We start from the raw sequence: 16,685 nt of genomic DNA on the forward strand, positions 1-16,685 counted from the left end.
CTCTGTTTTCTTGTGTATATGTATAAACAGTTTAAATTTCAGCTTTTTCCCCCCTGTGTACGCTTTGATAACTTTGTCCTGCTTACCTTGGACAGTAGATTTCAAACTCCAAGAAAGAAAAGTTCATATATGAAAAAACAATATTATTCTATAATAGAAAGTCAATATTTATATTTTGTTAAATAGATATTACAATGTGAATATTAGAATATATGTAACATTGCAGATGAAAGCTAACATTTTCTGCAGACAATTGGTTTTGTTGTAGCTGAACATTTGACTCAAGCTATAGTTATAGAGTTTTAATTCTGGTAACTGAAATATAACAACATTGTTGACGGTAGAAGGCTACCGGAATTAAATTTGAATTCTATGTATATACTCTACCGTAGCCCAATATTAAAATATATTTAACTGTAATGGTTTATTGAGTTAGTAAAATAATAATGCGAGATACAAACCTTTAATTGATTCAATCGAAGCCAAAACGTTTGTTATAATCAAAAGATAGGTGGAATGTGTTACCTTCCAAATCAAATGAGCATTAAAACAAAAAAAATCCTGCAGTAAAAAATATCACTGTGCTATAAAAATGTAGGTAAATTACTGGATCTGTAGTACCTTCAAGTATATGTATTGAAAAACAGAAACCTTCTTTTATTAGTTCCAATGATTACAAATAAAATACTTACTTTTTGTAGTAAATTTGAGGTATGAACTAATAATTTGCTACCTTTTTTAATCACATTTTTGATTGTGTGGACCAATGAGGGAAATCAGATTTTTGGGGTTATTTTTGTAGCAGAGGTTTCGGTTAGATTGGGTTGCGTTATTTGCAGAAAGTAACATACAGAAAAAAAATCTTGATATTTTAATTTAAAACAGAGGGTATATATTTCACAGATATCTTAGGTAAATATAGATAGGTATTTACATAAAATAGGAATGTGTTTTTATAAGGTGGTAGGAATGTGTTTTTATAGGGTGGTGGGGTGAATTTAAAGGAACATTTTGAGATGTTTTGTTTTAAGCATAAAACAATTGACTAGAAATGATTGGACCTGTTAAGCAATAGATATGTTTACATTATAACTGAGAATTTTACACTGGTGCAAGTCTCGATGAACAACGTGGAATTCCAATAGATGTGGCAAAAATGAGTCACTATCATGTCGATATTGCATTCTGTATTGTCTAAAATATAAAAATTATGAGCAGAACATATAGTACATTATTTAGCCTGTTTTTTAAAGACTGTAGATAATATTTCGGAGTGAAATCAAACCTATAAACATTGACTAGACGTTAATCAAATACCCAGAAAGGTAATGTTCATTGCATTGTTTTAATCAATTGGTAATAAAAGGAAATTGTCATTTTAGTATCTGATATGTTAGTACAAAATATCTGTAATTGATAAAGATTGCAGATGCTAGTGTTTTGTTAATTGTAGTCCAAAATAGTTAGTATACAGCTTGTGCTACATTTGGTTAAATGATGTGCTTTAGTTGCTCTCAGTGTGCACATATATTAAAATATCTGCTTGGAGGCATTTTGTATAAATAAGGATAATCTGGATTATATAAATGTACATTTCTTTACTGATGCATATCTCTTAAATAAGACGTAAAAAGTAACAGGGTATTTCAAATTTAATGGTGGTAGGAAAACACAGGAAATACATGGACTGTGCTATTGTATTTTCATGGTATTGTTGCGTGATTATATTACTTGGTGAGAAAAACATAATTTAAGTTAAAACAAAAAAACTGCAGAAGAACAATTTGAGTTGCTGTTGAATTAGAAGAGTAATGAAACACAAAAAGGAGATATGTTTTCTGCTATGTAAAGTAATATCCTAAAACCTACCAGAAGGTAAGATACTATGAATAATGTCAGAACATAGGTATCAAAGGCATATTATAAATCACAATATTCCAATGTTTTAGAGCACGGTTTGTTTGTTTTCTCCCGGACATGTCGCCTTTATACTACAGATAGGGATATTACAATGAAGAAATAACAAATTGCTCAACAATTTTCTCTTTTTTAGTTAACATAAAGTAAGCTGAATGTATTGTTTGTTACTGATGACTGAATTTAAAACTAATATTGCAAGAATAGTTGATTATTGTAGTAATATAGATATAAAAGGCAATTTCAAATGATCAACTGTACACATTCCAAGCAATAAAATACATAAAATAAATCCAAAAGTATATTTTCAAATGAAATAACATTGTTAATAGTGACTGAAATCACTGTTTGCAGTGCAATGTTATTATATTTAAAGGGATCTTGCCTAAATACAAGGGACAAAAACCGTTTGACAAAATGACATTTATTGTGAAAACAGCAATGATTGCAATAAATGATTTCTGACGTGACCCTGAATTTTGCGTCCGAATATTTTCTGTTTCTTTTAATATTTTGTCATAAATGTTGCACACATTCTGATCAGAACTATCACTTCCGCGTTTCTGTGGCAGTGGAATCTCGCGACATGATGGTTGGGGGGGGTTTGCGGTGACGATGGGATTGTGGGAGATGTAGTTTCAGCGCCCGCGCGAACAAGGGCGAGAGGGCGATGGAAAAACCACAGGTCCCACAATGCAACATGTTCCAGGCGGTTATCCGGAAATGGCGTACGGCCCATGCGATGATTGACATACGTTTAAACCAATGGCCAGCGGAAGAGCGCACGTGTTAGGTCCGTGAGCCAATCGGTGCGGGTGCGGGTGCGGGTGAGGCGGGCGTTTCCTGTTTAAGTGTGCGCAGTCTCGCGCAGTGCCGTGCCGTGCCTGGTGTCGGAGCGATGGGTCCCGAGCTGCAGTTGGGATCTCTCCCGGCGGCTCAGCTGCTTTACTGGCTCGGGGTCGCGGCGGTGACCTGGCTTTCGCTGAAAGCGGCCTATAGGCTGCTGAGTGGAGCGCGGGTGTTCGTGTTAGGAGTGGGCGTCAAGGTGGGACGGTACGGCCGCTGGGCAGGTGAGTGCGGGGACCCCGGGCACCCGAGGAGGAGAGGGAGAGGGAGAGGGAGAGGGGAGAGGGGAGAGGGCAGGGCGAGGGGGTTGGAGGCCGTCAAACTCCTGCCAGTGGACCCTTGTAAAGCAGCTGATGGTGCCCGAGGGCTCCTGAAGTTACCGGCAGGACAGAGAATAGCAGCGAAGCCGGGGCGGAGGTGAGGTTATTGGGAAGAGCGCAGAGTGCGCCCCTGCCCCGGCCCCGGCCCCGGCCCCTGCCCCGGCCCCCGCTCCCACTCCCACTCCCATTGCCCATTGTCCTCCCCCGGCCTGCCCTGGGCATTGATCTCGAACCTTCCTCCCCTCCCCCCCTCCCCCTGTGACCCACTCCCTGAGCTTCAGCTCTCCCAGCAACAGATTGCTTAACTTTCCATCGTTTTATCTCTTCCCCTCCCCCCCCCCCCCCCCAAGTCCTTGTCTTTCCCTTTGTGATTTCAGATAGGATTTTACCCGCTCAGTATCTCTACCGCATTTGGTTCTTCCTTCCTCTTCTCCCCCCCCCCCCCATTGCAGCATACTTGTGTTAAAATTGTGAACAATCGCGGGGTCACTTGGTGTCAGATGTTGGGGCGACTGTTCTTCTTCACACATCACCAGAAAGGTGCCCCTGACTTGGATTGTTTCCTTACTATAAGATAGGGTGTCAGTAACCCCTGCTACTGCCTGTGTGTGATTTATTCTCTCTCTCTCTCTGCCTGCAGGATGCAGCAGGCTCCATGTGTTTAGTGCATTTTAGATAGTATACCCTTGAATTTACAGAATGTTACAGGACAGAAATAGACCATTTGGCCCATCAGTTCTGAGTGGGTGTTTTCTCCACATGAGCAAAGTCCAATTGTGTTCTTCTGCTGTCTCCACATACTTAATACAGTTCTTTCTAAGCATCTCTCTAATTCTCTTTTAAATGAATTTATGGACTGTTTCAACAACAGTTTGTAGCAGAAAATTCCACATTTGAATCACTCCCTTAAAGAATCTTTTTTCTAATCTTTCCTTTGGATTTTTTTTATCTTCAATTTTTGCCCTCTTGTTACTGCTTTTACCAGTGGAAACAATTTGTCTCAATTTACCTTAACCCTTAATAATCTTTAAGACATCTCTTGGGTTATCCCTTAATTTTCTTACTTCTAGTGGAAAAAGCCCGTCCGTCTGTCGTTTCTATGTTAGCCTGCAACTTCCACCGATCTGTCTATCCTGCTAGCCTATACATATCCATCCTTGTTTCGTCTTTCACAATGCTCATAACAATTTGCCATATGCTCCACTTCCTCCTAATCTCTTTTCTTCCCCTTTTTCTCTTCCCCACCCCCCCCAAAAAAAATATTGGTTTTATCAGCAGATTTCAATATTATTCCCTACTTTTGAAGACCAGATAACTTATGTATATAGTAAATGAGTGCCACAACACAGGCCACTGAAATACAACTCACCACATCTTTGTCTGAGAAGCTTCCTTTTACCCATGTTTACTTTGTTCTCTGACCATCTCTTTCTCAATGTGGTCACATTCCCCTTAATTCCATCCATGTGCTGTAATTTTTGGCATAACTTGTTTTTAGAAAATTCATATAATCACATTAATTGCATTTCATTTTTCTTTCCCCTTTATTTCTTCAAAGACTCATGTAAAGTTGATCAAGTGCAACCTGCCTTTAGAAATCCATGCTATTCATGTTTCTCCCACATGCTTATTAGTTTCAGTGCATATTATAGATTCTCGTAGTTTACCAACAATTGAAGCAACAACTTGCATTTATATAGCACCTTTAACGTAGTAAAATGTTCACAGGAGCATTATCAAACAAAATTTGACACTGAGTCATAAGATATTAGGACAAGTGACCAAAAGCTTGGTCCAAGAGGTAGGTTTTAATGAGGAGAGGGAGGCGGAGAGGTTTAGGGAAGCAATTTGGAGAGCTTGGGGCCTAGGCAGCTGAAGGTATGGCTGCCAACGATGGAGCGATTAAAATCAGGAAAAACAAGAGTAACTGGTGTATAATTTCTCTAGCTGATCCCTGCTCTCTTTTAAAAATGGCGTCACATTTGCTGTCCACCAATTTTCCTTCCCGCTGAAGTCTGGTAAATTATAGTCCGAGCCTCCAGTATGTCTTCCCTTGCTATCTTCTGCATTCTTGGATATAAGCCATCAGGTCCTTGTGATTTGTCTACTGTTATTATTGCCATCTCTGAGGAACTTCTATTCTTGCACTGAACCTAATTGCACTAGTCACCATTTCCCAAAAGTTCCCTGTACTTCTGGGTCACTATTATTTCCTAACCAGGTCAGTTAATGCCTCCTTTGAGTAGCAACATATTGACTGATGCTTGAACACACCAAGAAAAATCTCCTTTTTCTCCATAAACATTTTCCCTTGAATGCAAGGCATACTCTTGTCAGTCACTAAAAGGTACTAACCTTGTCAGTCACTAAAAGGTACTAAAAGCAACCTGCTTGTTTTTTTAAAATCAGTAAGATGTAGAGGTACATCCTAACTAATGTGAAATGACTGGTTCTAATTTCATGTTGAAATAAAAAGTTTTCTACACAGCTTTAATAAATGCATATCACAAGGCTGTCCAGATACCTTTCTTTGCCAAAAATGAACAGGGAATTTTTTTTTTATAGAGTAGTATGTGTTGACTTTGTTATTTAGCATGGAATCAATTTTGTTTTTTTTTTCTCCCCTGCACCTAGAAGACAATAACTCTTGTTGGAATATGCATCTATGGGTGGATATATCGTTTCATTGGAACATCAGGTGTATGGATGCCACTCTCCCATGATCAAACTAAAGAAGTACCTTAAACAACTCTGCTTTATGGAAATAGAGTAGGTTTAGTATTCTGGAAGGATGAGGTCAAATGAAATAAAGGGATGCCTTCAGTCAAATGTATTGGTGATCTTGTGATATTTAAAGTTCTCAAGTTAAACAACTCTAAGACTAGCTAATGAGCAGTTTGACAAAAGTTTGAATATTAAGTCTGACCTCAAGGTATCTAAGAGATGATGTGGAGATGTCGGTGATGGACTGGGGTGGATAAATGTAAGGAGTCACAACACCAGGTTATAGTCCAAAGTGTCCGCTTGAAATTTGAAATCACAAGCTTTCGGAGCTTTGCTCCTTCGTCAGGTGAGTCACCTGACTAAGGAGCAAAGCTCTGAAAGCTTGTGATTTCAAATAAAGCTGTTGGACTATAATCTGGTGTTGTGACTCCTTACATTTATCTAAGATGTTTCTGGAACTTTCAGTGCAGACACCAGATAATCCAGTGAATGGTTCAGGGTGTAGTGTGCTCAGCAGATTACAAAGCTGCAGAAAATTTCCCAGCCAAATTGTAAAATCTCATTGCAGAGAGGAGGCTATATGGAAGACAAATGTGCAACTGTGAACAAATTCCTTTATTCTGGAAGCAGTATTTGGGATACAAAGTGAGTGGTTGGTCGGCAATGAAATGTAAAGTGAGAATCTGAGTACTTGAAGATTTGCATAGAACGAGGCCTCAATTATGTGAATCCAAGAGCATTAGAAGAAATTATAGTTGTCATAAGATGTATCTTAGTGGCAATGTTCATTGATGGTATCGCCTGTGATTCTGCTGCTTTAAGTCTGGAGAATTGATACTTGGTGTGATGGGGCTGTTGGCTTGACATCCACAGTGAGAAATAACTAGAATCTATTATAGGAAGCCATTCAAGAGCCTCTTGTGAGAGCAGTGGTAAAATATGAACAGTCATTAACATTCTTGCTGAGGTTTTTTTTAAAAAGTGTGTATTTATATAGACCTTTTTATGACCTCAGGATGTCCCAAAGCACTTCACAGCCAATGAAGTGCTTTTGAAGTGTAGTCGCTGTTGTAATGTAGGGAAATGTGGCAACCACATTTGTGTGTAGCAAGGTCCCATAATAGCAATGAGATAAAAGACCAGACAATCTGTTAAATCGATAAATAGTGTACAAAATTATGAGGGGCACAGATAGGATGGATACTAAGGAGCTTTTTCCCTTCGTTGAGGGTTCTATAACAAGGGGACATAGATTCAAGGTAAAAGGCGGGAGGTTTAGAGGGGATTTGAGAGAGAACTTTTTCACCCAGAGGGTGGTTGGAGTCTGGAACTCACTGCCTGAAAGGGTTGTGGAGGCAGGAACCCTCACAACATTCAAGAAGCATTTGGATGAGCACTTGAAATGCCATAGCATACAAGGCTACGGACCAAATGCTGGAATATGGGATTAGAGTAGACGCGGACACGATGGGCCGAAGGGCCTCTATCCATGCTGTATGACTCTATGACTCTAAATGTTGGCCAGTACACCGGGAGAACTCCTGTTTTTCTTAGAATGCGATATTTTAGGTCCACCTGAGATGGCAAACGGGGCTCGGTTTAACATCTCGTTCAAAAGCTGGCACCTCTGACAGTGCCGCATTCCCTTAGTACTGCACTGAAGTGTCGATCTGAATTATATGCTCAAGCATTTGGAGTGGCACTTGAACCCATAACCTTCTGACTCCAAGGTAAGAGTGCTACCACTGAGCCAAGGCTGACTCCTAAGTTTAAAAAGCTGATACTATATGCATGTGATGGTCAACATTTCATTCCTGTTCTTGGCGGTGCTGATGTGGGGATTTGCCAAGTGGTCCTCCATGGTACGAGGGGGAAAAACCAAGTTTTCACACATCTTTGTACAGCAGGTTCCTCCTGAAAACACGACTGGTTTGGGATCTAGAACATATTATTGCTGCAATAGGTTTTGTGGAACGGAATATAACACCTAGCTAATGTGAATTCTTTGAAGATGTGCTCAAATTTAATGGATAAGGTGATGAACCTTGACTCAAAGCATTAGATGAGGATCTTTTCTTTGTGGATCTGAGCTGAAACTTGGGATTTTATTGCTTGAGAGTTTAAAAAAAAAATGCAGAGTGTTAATAGTCATGGAATGCATTCTCAAGTGACAGGCTGAGTTAATTAGAACATTTAAGAGGAATTAGATTGACACTTGAAGAAAAATATTAACGGATTTGGGAAAAGGAAGGTGAAGTGGGGTTAGAGGAGATTGATTCAATGTGGAGGTAGCAATGGCTCAATGTTCCAAAAGGCCTCCTTCTGTACTGAAATTTCTGATAGTACCATAGGTACTGTTTCCTATTATACAGAGTATAATTGAGAACTGATGACCAGTCAAGACCTTGTCCATTATTTCTATTTGTTTTGGTGAATATTTTACCTTCCTGAATGTGAGGGATGTTGGAATGAACCACTTTCTTACATTGGGCACACCCAGTGTTGGTGTTGCACAGGTACAGTACAAGTGGCTACAGAGAAAGCTTCATCTACCATGCCCCATAAAATGCATTAATCCTAACTGTAGAAGGGTATCCAGATTATGGCAAGTCTTGTAGTTTGGACTTGTGCTCACTAAGACCTTTGACTGACTGCTCAAATGCATTTCACATATAATGTTTGCAGCCAGTAAGTTGTTTTTAATTTATCTTGTGGGCTGGATTTTATCTTGGGTCCCCAGATGTGAAAAAATAGCATGCTAACCCACTCAGTCCACAATTATGCTCCGTGTCTTTCACTAAGGTATTGTAAGTGGAATATTTTAACTTTGTTAATATTTTAACCTTGTGTGCAATATTCAAAAATCTACAGTAATTGAGAAGTTATACTTGGGAAATGTGTGTTAAAATATATGAAGTGCTTTTGAAGGGAAAAAAAAAATCAGTTGGTCTGTATCAGTCCTCACCCCACACAAGTTGCACAACAGTTCTGGAACAGACAGTATGTGTATTGAAGGACATTTCCAAGGGCAGCTTTTTATGAACATGTACAGATAAGATCCATTCCCTTTTAAAGTTGAAAAGTTTTCTGCTTTACATTTACAGTTTGTTTAGAATTTCAAACAATCAAGATAGGAATGGTCTCCTTATGAACTGCATGCTTTTTATTTTAAGATGTAACTTTCAAAGACTGATTTGGTTTTCCCTTTTTTTGGCAATTTCAGATGGGCCACTTATGGCCTTGTATACCACTCTGTAGTACCTTTATTGTATCTGCACCCAAAATTGGTGCAAAATTTGCATTTTTTTTAAGAAACTGTTACAATTAAATAGAACCCTCTTCTATAAATAGAAGGTACACTGGGGACCAGTGGGTTACAGAAAACAAACCAGTGCTGATACTTGTGCTCAATTTGTGTAGTCTGTCACTTTATTTTTTATTTTTTGAAAACCACTACTTTTTTGCTGTAAAACCCATGTCATTTCATTTCAAGAATATAACAGGTTTTTAATTGTCTTATGATGTTACATTTCCCCATAAATATCTTTGTGCAGACCTAAAGTTGTTGAAGTATCGATTGTGGTGTAAGCAATCAGGCTTCTGTGGAAAACCTGGATGTAGCTATACGCCTAGAATGCACTTGGTTTGTTAACCAGCTTCAAAACAGGCATTGCGCAGAGTTAACAGATGACTACACTACAGCGGTGGACTCCAGGTCATTGGCCTGTTATATTGTGGAAGTAGTCCTGTCCGATAGTGAGATTCGGGTTGCTGATTCTGGTTGAAAGTATTTCTGCAGGTTTGGCCACGCAACTTCTGATAAAGTGACGTCTGCAAATGTTGTTTCATTTACCTTGATAAAGGTTGGGTCCTCTGTAGTTGAGTATCTTGGCTTGTGGGTTCGTGCCAGCAGCTGATGTGCAAGAAGTTCCGAGAACCAGGAGGTCACCTGCTAGCAGGCGAAGTGGGGACCAAAGTTGGGGGACTGATCGCAAGAGGGGAACCAGAGGAGGGAGGAACTTTGATTCCACCAGTGTAGTAACTCACTGAAATTGCACCGATAACTAATAGGAATACTGGTAACACTCCAATTCCTGTCATAATCATAAATGCTTGTTTCCGCCTGTGCCTCACCTCATCTGCTGAAACCCTCATCCATCCCTTTGTTACCTGTAGACTTGACTATTCCAGTGCTCTCCTGGCCGGCCTCCATCTTCCACCCTCCATAAACTTGAGCTCGTCCAGCCCTACAACCCTCTGAGATCTATGCACTCCTCCAATTCTTGCCTCTTGCACATCCCCAATTTTAATCACTCCACCATTGGTGGCTGTGCCTTCAGCTGCCTAGGCCCTAAGCTCTGGAATTCCCTCCCTAAACCCGTCGACCTCATTACCTCTCTCTCCTCCTTTAAGACACTCCTTTAAACCTACCTCCTTGACCAATATCTCCTTATGTGGCTCGGTGTCAAATTATGTTTGATAACACTCCTGTGAAGTGCCGTTGGACATTTTACTATGTTAAAGGCGCTATATAAATGCAATTTGTTATACAATAACTCACATAGTCTATATGTAACTGGTAATGAGTGTAACACCCTGATATCCTACCTGTAACTAGTAGTAATCCTATAACCTGCAGATATTCACTCTGAAACTACAACCAGTATCCCCCCACACTGCACGAGGTCAGGCTCCCCAGTCGATGCCACTTTTAACAAGCGTCATCTCTCCTTAGCTCAACGCTCTCTGGTCTGGATTCAGGTGACAACTCTGAACTGGGAGCCTTAGTCATTCGATCTGTGCTTGGACTTCATGTGTCAAAACCAGCTGGCCCAGACCAACCTGAACCAAACAGAGATCGCAGAAAGGGCAACAGGCTCTGTGTTTAAGGCACTTGTCACAGGACACGTTGTCCTAAACTCAGCTCAGCACCAACATTTCTAAACTACTTCCTGGGCTTGGACTCACTAAAGGAGAGCTTCTATAAAATGATAGAAATTACAGCACAGAAGGAGGCCATTTGCCCCCCTGTGCTGGTGCTGGCGCACGCTATAACCATCTCCCCCAGATCACTTTATATTCCTCGTCAAATACTTATCCCATTTCCTTTCAAATGAAATAAAAACAGAAAATGCTGGAAAAGCTCAGCAAGTGAGGCAGCATCTGTGGAGAAAGAAACAGTTAACGTTTCGGGTCGAAGACCTTTAGTCAGAACTGGAAGATGTTAAAGTTTTTAAGCAAGTACAGAGCTAGGGAAAGGGGGTGGAGGGAGGGGAGGAAAGAACAAAGAGAACGTCTGTGATAGGGTAACGGACAAGTGATTAAATGACAAAAGGGATGATGGGACAGGTTAAGAAACAAAAGTGGATCTGGAGTAGCTGTGACTGGAAACAGCAGAACCGTTACCAGCGCTTGCGGTCTGAAAAAAAATGGGAGCAGTGGTTACGGTCTGAAGTTATTGAAATCTATGTAGAGTCCAGAAGGTTGTAAAGTGCCTAAATGAAAGATGAGGTGCTGTTCCTCGAGCTTCATTGGAACAGTGTAAGAGGACAGGAGTGGGACAGGGAATCAAAATGGCAAGCGGCAGGTCAGGGTCACGCTTGCAGACAGTGTGGAGGTGTTCAGCAAAGCGGTCACCCAATCTGTTTGGTCTCTGCAATGTAGAGGAGATTGCATTGTGAGCAGCGAATACAGTATACTAAATTGAAAAATACAAGTAAACTGCTGTTTCACCTGGAAGGAGTGCATGGGGCCTTGGATAGTGGGAAGGGAGGAGGAGGTGGTGAAGGGGCAAGTGTTGCATCTCATGCGCTCGCATGGGAAGGTGCCGTGGGGAGGAGAGCGGGTGATGGAAGAGTGGACCAGGGTGTCGCAGAGGGAGGGGTCCCTTTGGAATGCAGAAAGGGGAGGGGAAGATGTGTTTGGTGGTGGGATTGTGCTGGAGGTGGGGAAATTACTGAGGATCATCCGTTGAATATGGAGGCTGGTGGGGTTGTAGATGAGGACAAGGGAGACCCTATCATGGTTCTTGAAGGGAAGGGGTGTGGGCAGAAGTGCAGGAAATAGGATGGACACTGTTGAGGGCCGTGTCAACTATAGTGGAGGGGAATCCTCGGTTGAGGAAAAAGGAAGACATATCGGAAGCATTGGTGCAGAAGGTGGCATCGTCAGAACAGATATGAATGAGACGGAGAAACTGGGAGAAGGCAATAGAGTACTTACAGGAAGCAGGGTGGGAGGAAGTATAACCAAGGTAGCTGTGGGAGGCTGGGTTTCCTATCCCCAGAAATGGAGATAGAGAAGTCGAGGAAAGGAAGAGTTGGAGATGGACCATATGAAGGCGAGGGAAGGGTGGAAATTGGAAGCAAAGTTGATGAAATTTTCCAGATCGGGTGAGAGCAGGAAACAGCACCGATAGTCATCGATGTACTGGAAAGAGGTGAGGGAGGGGACCTGAGTCGGACTGGAACAAGGAATGTTACACATATTCCATAGAAAGGCAGGCATAGCTGGGACCCATACGGGTTCCCATAGCGACACCTTTTATTTTGCGACGGTGAGTGGAGTCAAAGGAGAAGTTGTTCAACATAAGAACAAGTTCCTCCTGGCGGCGAAGGAGGAGGATGATCTCCGTTCAAGGAAGAAGCAGAGGGTCCGCAGGCCGTTCTGGTGTGGGACGGAGGTGTAAAGGGACTGGACGTCTATGGCGAAAAGGAGACGGTTAGGGCTGGCAAACTGGAAACTGTTAGTGGTGGAGGGTGTCAGAAGAGTCGCAGATGTAGGTCAGAAGAGACTGGACCAAGGAGAAAAAGTAGTCGAGATAGGAGGAAATAAGTTACGTGGAGCGTGAACAGGCTGAAACGATGGGTCTCCCAGGGCAGTCCTGTTTGTGGATCTTGGGAAAGAGGTAGAAGCAGGCTGTGCGGAGTTGGGGGACGATGAGATTGGAGGCTGTGGTGGGGGGAGATCTCCAGAGGAGATGAGGTCAGCGATGGTTTGGGAAACTATGGCTTGATGTTCGGCGGTGGGGTCATGATCCGAGGGAGGTAGGAGGAAGTGTCGGAGAGTTGGCATTCAGCCTCCGCAAGGTAGAGGTCCGTTCGCCACACAGCAGCGCCGCCCTTGTCAGCAGGTTTAATGACAATGTCGGGATTGGATCTGAGAGAGCGGAGTGCTGCAAGTTCAGAGGGCGGTAGATTAGAGTGAGTGAGGGGAGCAGACAAATTGAGACGGCTGATGTCACGCTGGCAGTTTGCAAGGAAAAGATCAAGAGGGTAAGAGGCCAGAGGGAGGGATCCAGGTGGAACAAGAATTCTGAAGACGAGGGAGGGAGAAGACTCCTGGCCGAAGAGGAGCTCGGTATCGTGTTGAGCTCAAATTATCTATTCTCTGCCTCAATAGCCATGTGGTGAATCAACCCATGGTCTAAAAGGCCTCTGCAAAAACCCTCCTTCTCTGTTCCCTCTTGGTTCTTCCAGTGAGAATCCTTTGTTTCTGTCCACCAGTAGAAAAAATCTTTCCCTGTTTACCCAGTGGGCTAGCTGTCTTATGAACTTTGTTTGTAACCATATGTGGACAAAAATTTATCATACAGAACAATGTGATTGATGTTCTACTTACTGTGGAATACTGCAGCTTGTGATTTGAAACCAAACATCACATCAGTGGTAACTCGGTCAGCCTTCGGAGCGTGTGTGCGCACGCGCGCGCCTGGGTTCCACTACTGCAACGTAGCTATGAAGCAGTAGGAGTCACCTGCCATTGTAAAACATAGACATTCAGACCGCTTACGGGAAGTGACTAACACCACTGTGCATGCGACAATACCTATGGTAACACTACATATTGGGGCAGAACTTGCTCCTGAAATAGCAGAGGAGCTCAACGGCGCGCTTCGTTTTTAATGATGAATCGAAGGAGCAAGTTCCTGCATTTGCACATGCGTACTAAATCGTGAACTTGCTCCTATTGGTTTGCCGACTATTTGACCGCTGTGAATTAAAGGCCCATCGCACGCTGTAATCATTGCAAAATCACAAACGTGCTCATCTCAGTTGGAAAATAACTAATTACGCCACCAAAAAGGTATGCTTAAAAATACCAGGTCTAAACTAAGTTTTAAAAGCGCGGTTAGTCTTAATGACTGCCAAACAATTAAAAATGAACTTTTAAAAATGTTGAGTCTCATATTACTCATTTTAATAGTTCTTGGTCTTTAAAAAAATTTAATTAAAAAATTAAAATTTTAAAACTTTTTTCCCTTCAGTCTCTGTAATTTAATTATTCTTTGGCTTTTTGTTTGTAAATAATTTTTTTTAATGACTTCCAGAATTCTAACTTTAAATGAGTGAAGTCTGCTTGCCTGCTTTGTAGTTGTGACTTATCTTCCTGACAGATTTTGTGGGTATGTCTTCTATTCTCAGACTGTTCTATGCACATCAACTTACCCTGCTCAGAGGCTGAGTTGATAGTGCACAATTTTTTTAAAGTTCAAAATCAAGCATGTCGACGCCACAGAGCCCACAGTAAGTACGTTTGTTCATTTAATTTGCAGGAGCTGCAGTGAGTGTTGCCACGCCACTGTGCGCAAGTTCTGGCCCATAGTTTTTAATTGCTGCACTTTCAACCATACAAAATTATATGTGACTAATTGTATTTAGGATTGTGTGTGCAGCAGTGTATATAATGAAAAAAAATTGCACTAAGCAATCATATAACTACCAGAGATGGCAAATATTTAGATATTACTCATTGATCTTAGTGTTTCACAGGGGAAGTGAAGACCAAGTGATGTCTTCAGGTCACACAGTTAGAGGGCAGCAGGGTAATTAGATCAAGGCAGAGGAAGGATGAGGGAAAAGTGATGTGGGAACTCCCTCAATGGAAGGGGGGTGGGGGGGAAGTCGGAAAAGTACATGTGGGGAAAATCAACTTAACGGGGGAGGTTGGTGAACTACCTCTGGGTAGGAGGAGGGGGCGAAAGTACCTCAATGGGGGGGTTCAGCAGAACTATTGGGGGATGGTTGGGAAAAGCCTCAGCAGGAATAGGAGGGGGAGACTGCATTTGGCTTGGGGGTTGGAGAAATATCTTAGTGGGGTGGTGGGTGATGGGCAAAGTTGCTCTGTTAGGTAGAACTCCCCAAATTTCCAGAGTCCAATTTCAACAAATGAGGGTTTAAAAATAAAATTGGGACATCAACAGTTTTGATACTTAGTTTTAAAAAAAGGGATCTTTTCAAAGAGTTGCCTCTCTATGCAGGCAAGATTTCATTTCTGAACAGGTGAATTTCTCTTTGTCCCTAAGATAAGATGTTATGGCGTTACTAATATTAACAAAGCTTGACATTGAAAACCCTATCATAATGCCATGTACAAGCATAAACATAATGGGCAATCTGGATAAAGGTGGACATTTTTATAATTGGATTTTTCATGGGACCAAATTGACAGGAGTTTTCAAGGCATTTTGAAATGAAATGTGACCCACCTACCATATATAATAGCCTTTCCATTTTTCTACTATGTGACTTACAAAACATTGTCTTTAATGCACTTGGGAATCACATTTTAAGTAAAATTGCTGTTTAAATATCTTGTGATTATGGAGTGAATAGCTGAGACATAGACCGGAAAGGTCCTAGATTCTGCAGTGAGTTAGCTGGTCTCTGGTAGAGTGGCAGTAAGGATGCTGCAATAGGCCTCTAGCACTCCTGGGCTAGGGGAGTGAAAAATGACTCTGGGTACCATACCTGATTGCTATCCATCCCTTACCAGAAGTATGCATTTAGACATGAGTAAGGAATCTTACAACACCAGGTTATTGTCCAACAGTTTTATTTGAAAATCACAAGCTTTCGGAGGCTTTCTGCTTTGTCAGGTGAGTGTCGGATTCCTTGAAAATTGCTGCATATATAGTCAGAGAACAATGCCTGGTGATTACAGATAATCTTTCCAACTGCCCGACACTCACCTGACGAAGGAGAAAGCCTCAAAGCTTGTGATTTTCAAATAAAACTTTTGGACTATAACCTGGTGTTGTAAGATTCCTTACATTTGTACACCCCAGTCAATCACCGGCATCTCCACGTTTAGACATGAGGTGAGGACAGGATTGAGCTTTCCTCCCACCCCACCCTTAACAACTGTCTTACTGATCCTCCTCCATTTCTTCCACCCCGTCCCCTCAATTAGCCTACCAGCATTCAAGCCGTGTTCTGGCTCATGAATTATGGATAAATAGGAGGGGTATCAGAGGATGAGTGGCCCCATGAAACTATACCCCAGGGAGGAGAAAATTGTTGGGGAAAATTTGAGGAAAGCTATTGCACACCAATTTGTCCAGTGAAAAGTGTTTTTCCCCTCCCCATGAACATGAGGGATAAATTGTGAATTGTCTGATTAAAATTAATGTAAATGAAACACATTACCTAGAAGCAGCTATTGTCTAAGTATCCTGTTTTCAACAGTTTACATGTGATTATATATGCAATAAAAACCTCAATGAATCATTGTTCATTTGTAGTTAATCATGCCCTTGTTTGTTCCTTTACATTCTGGAGACCTTGGATCAAATTTGCAATACTTGTTTTTCAAGAGAAAATAGCAGCTGCAAAGAACCCTATTTGTTTTATGGGGGGAGGGGTGGAGAGAAGAATGGGAAGATAACCAATAAATTGGTGAACATCTTAAATGCAGGTGATCATTTTTAAGAGAAATCAATTGGTAATTCTGTTCAAATCTTTAAAATACTGGACACTAAATTCTGAACGGAGAGATTTGTCTGTCGTGGCTTAAGTGCTTTTGTGAATCATGAGCAATGCCATTCATGCCACAAGCCTTCGGCGTGAATATGGACCTGCTGTGAGCTGCAGGTCTAAT

The 16,685-nt window shown here is 41.6% G+C and overlaps 1 protein-coding gene across 1 annotated transcript in view; it reads left to right on the top strand.

Moving 5' to 3' along the window:
• The first annotated feature begins 2,772 nt into the window (after positions 1 to 2,772).
• The window catches only part of LOC137327999 (very-long-chain 3-oxoacyl-CoA reductase-A-like), a 124,980-nt gene continuing 111,067 nt past the window's right edge, over positions 2,773 to 16,685 (top strand). The window contains exon 1 of the mRNA XM_067994049.1: positions 2,773 to 2,987. Within this exon, the coding sequence (XP_067850150.1) occupies positions 2,816 to 2,987 (172 nt within the window). The 5' untranslated portion in view covers positions 2,773 to 2,815. The remainder of the gene's footprint in view (positions 2,988 to 16,685) is intronic.

The sequence above is a fragment of the Heptranchias perlo genome, chromosome 12 (assembly GCF_035084215.1).
Source record: "Heptranchias perlo isolate sHepPer1 chromosome 12, sHepPer1.hap1, whole genome shotgun sequence".
Taxonomy (NCBI): Eukaryota; Metazoa; Chordata; class Chondrichthyes; order Hexanchiformes; family Hexanchidae; genus Heptranchias; species Heptranchias perlo.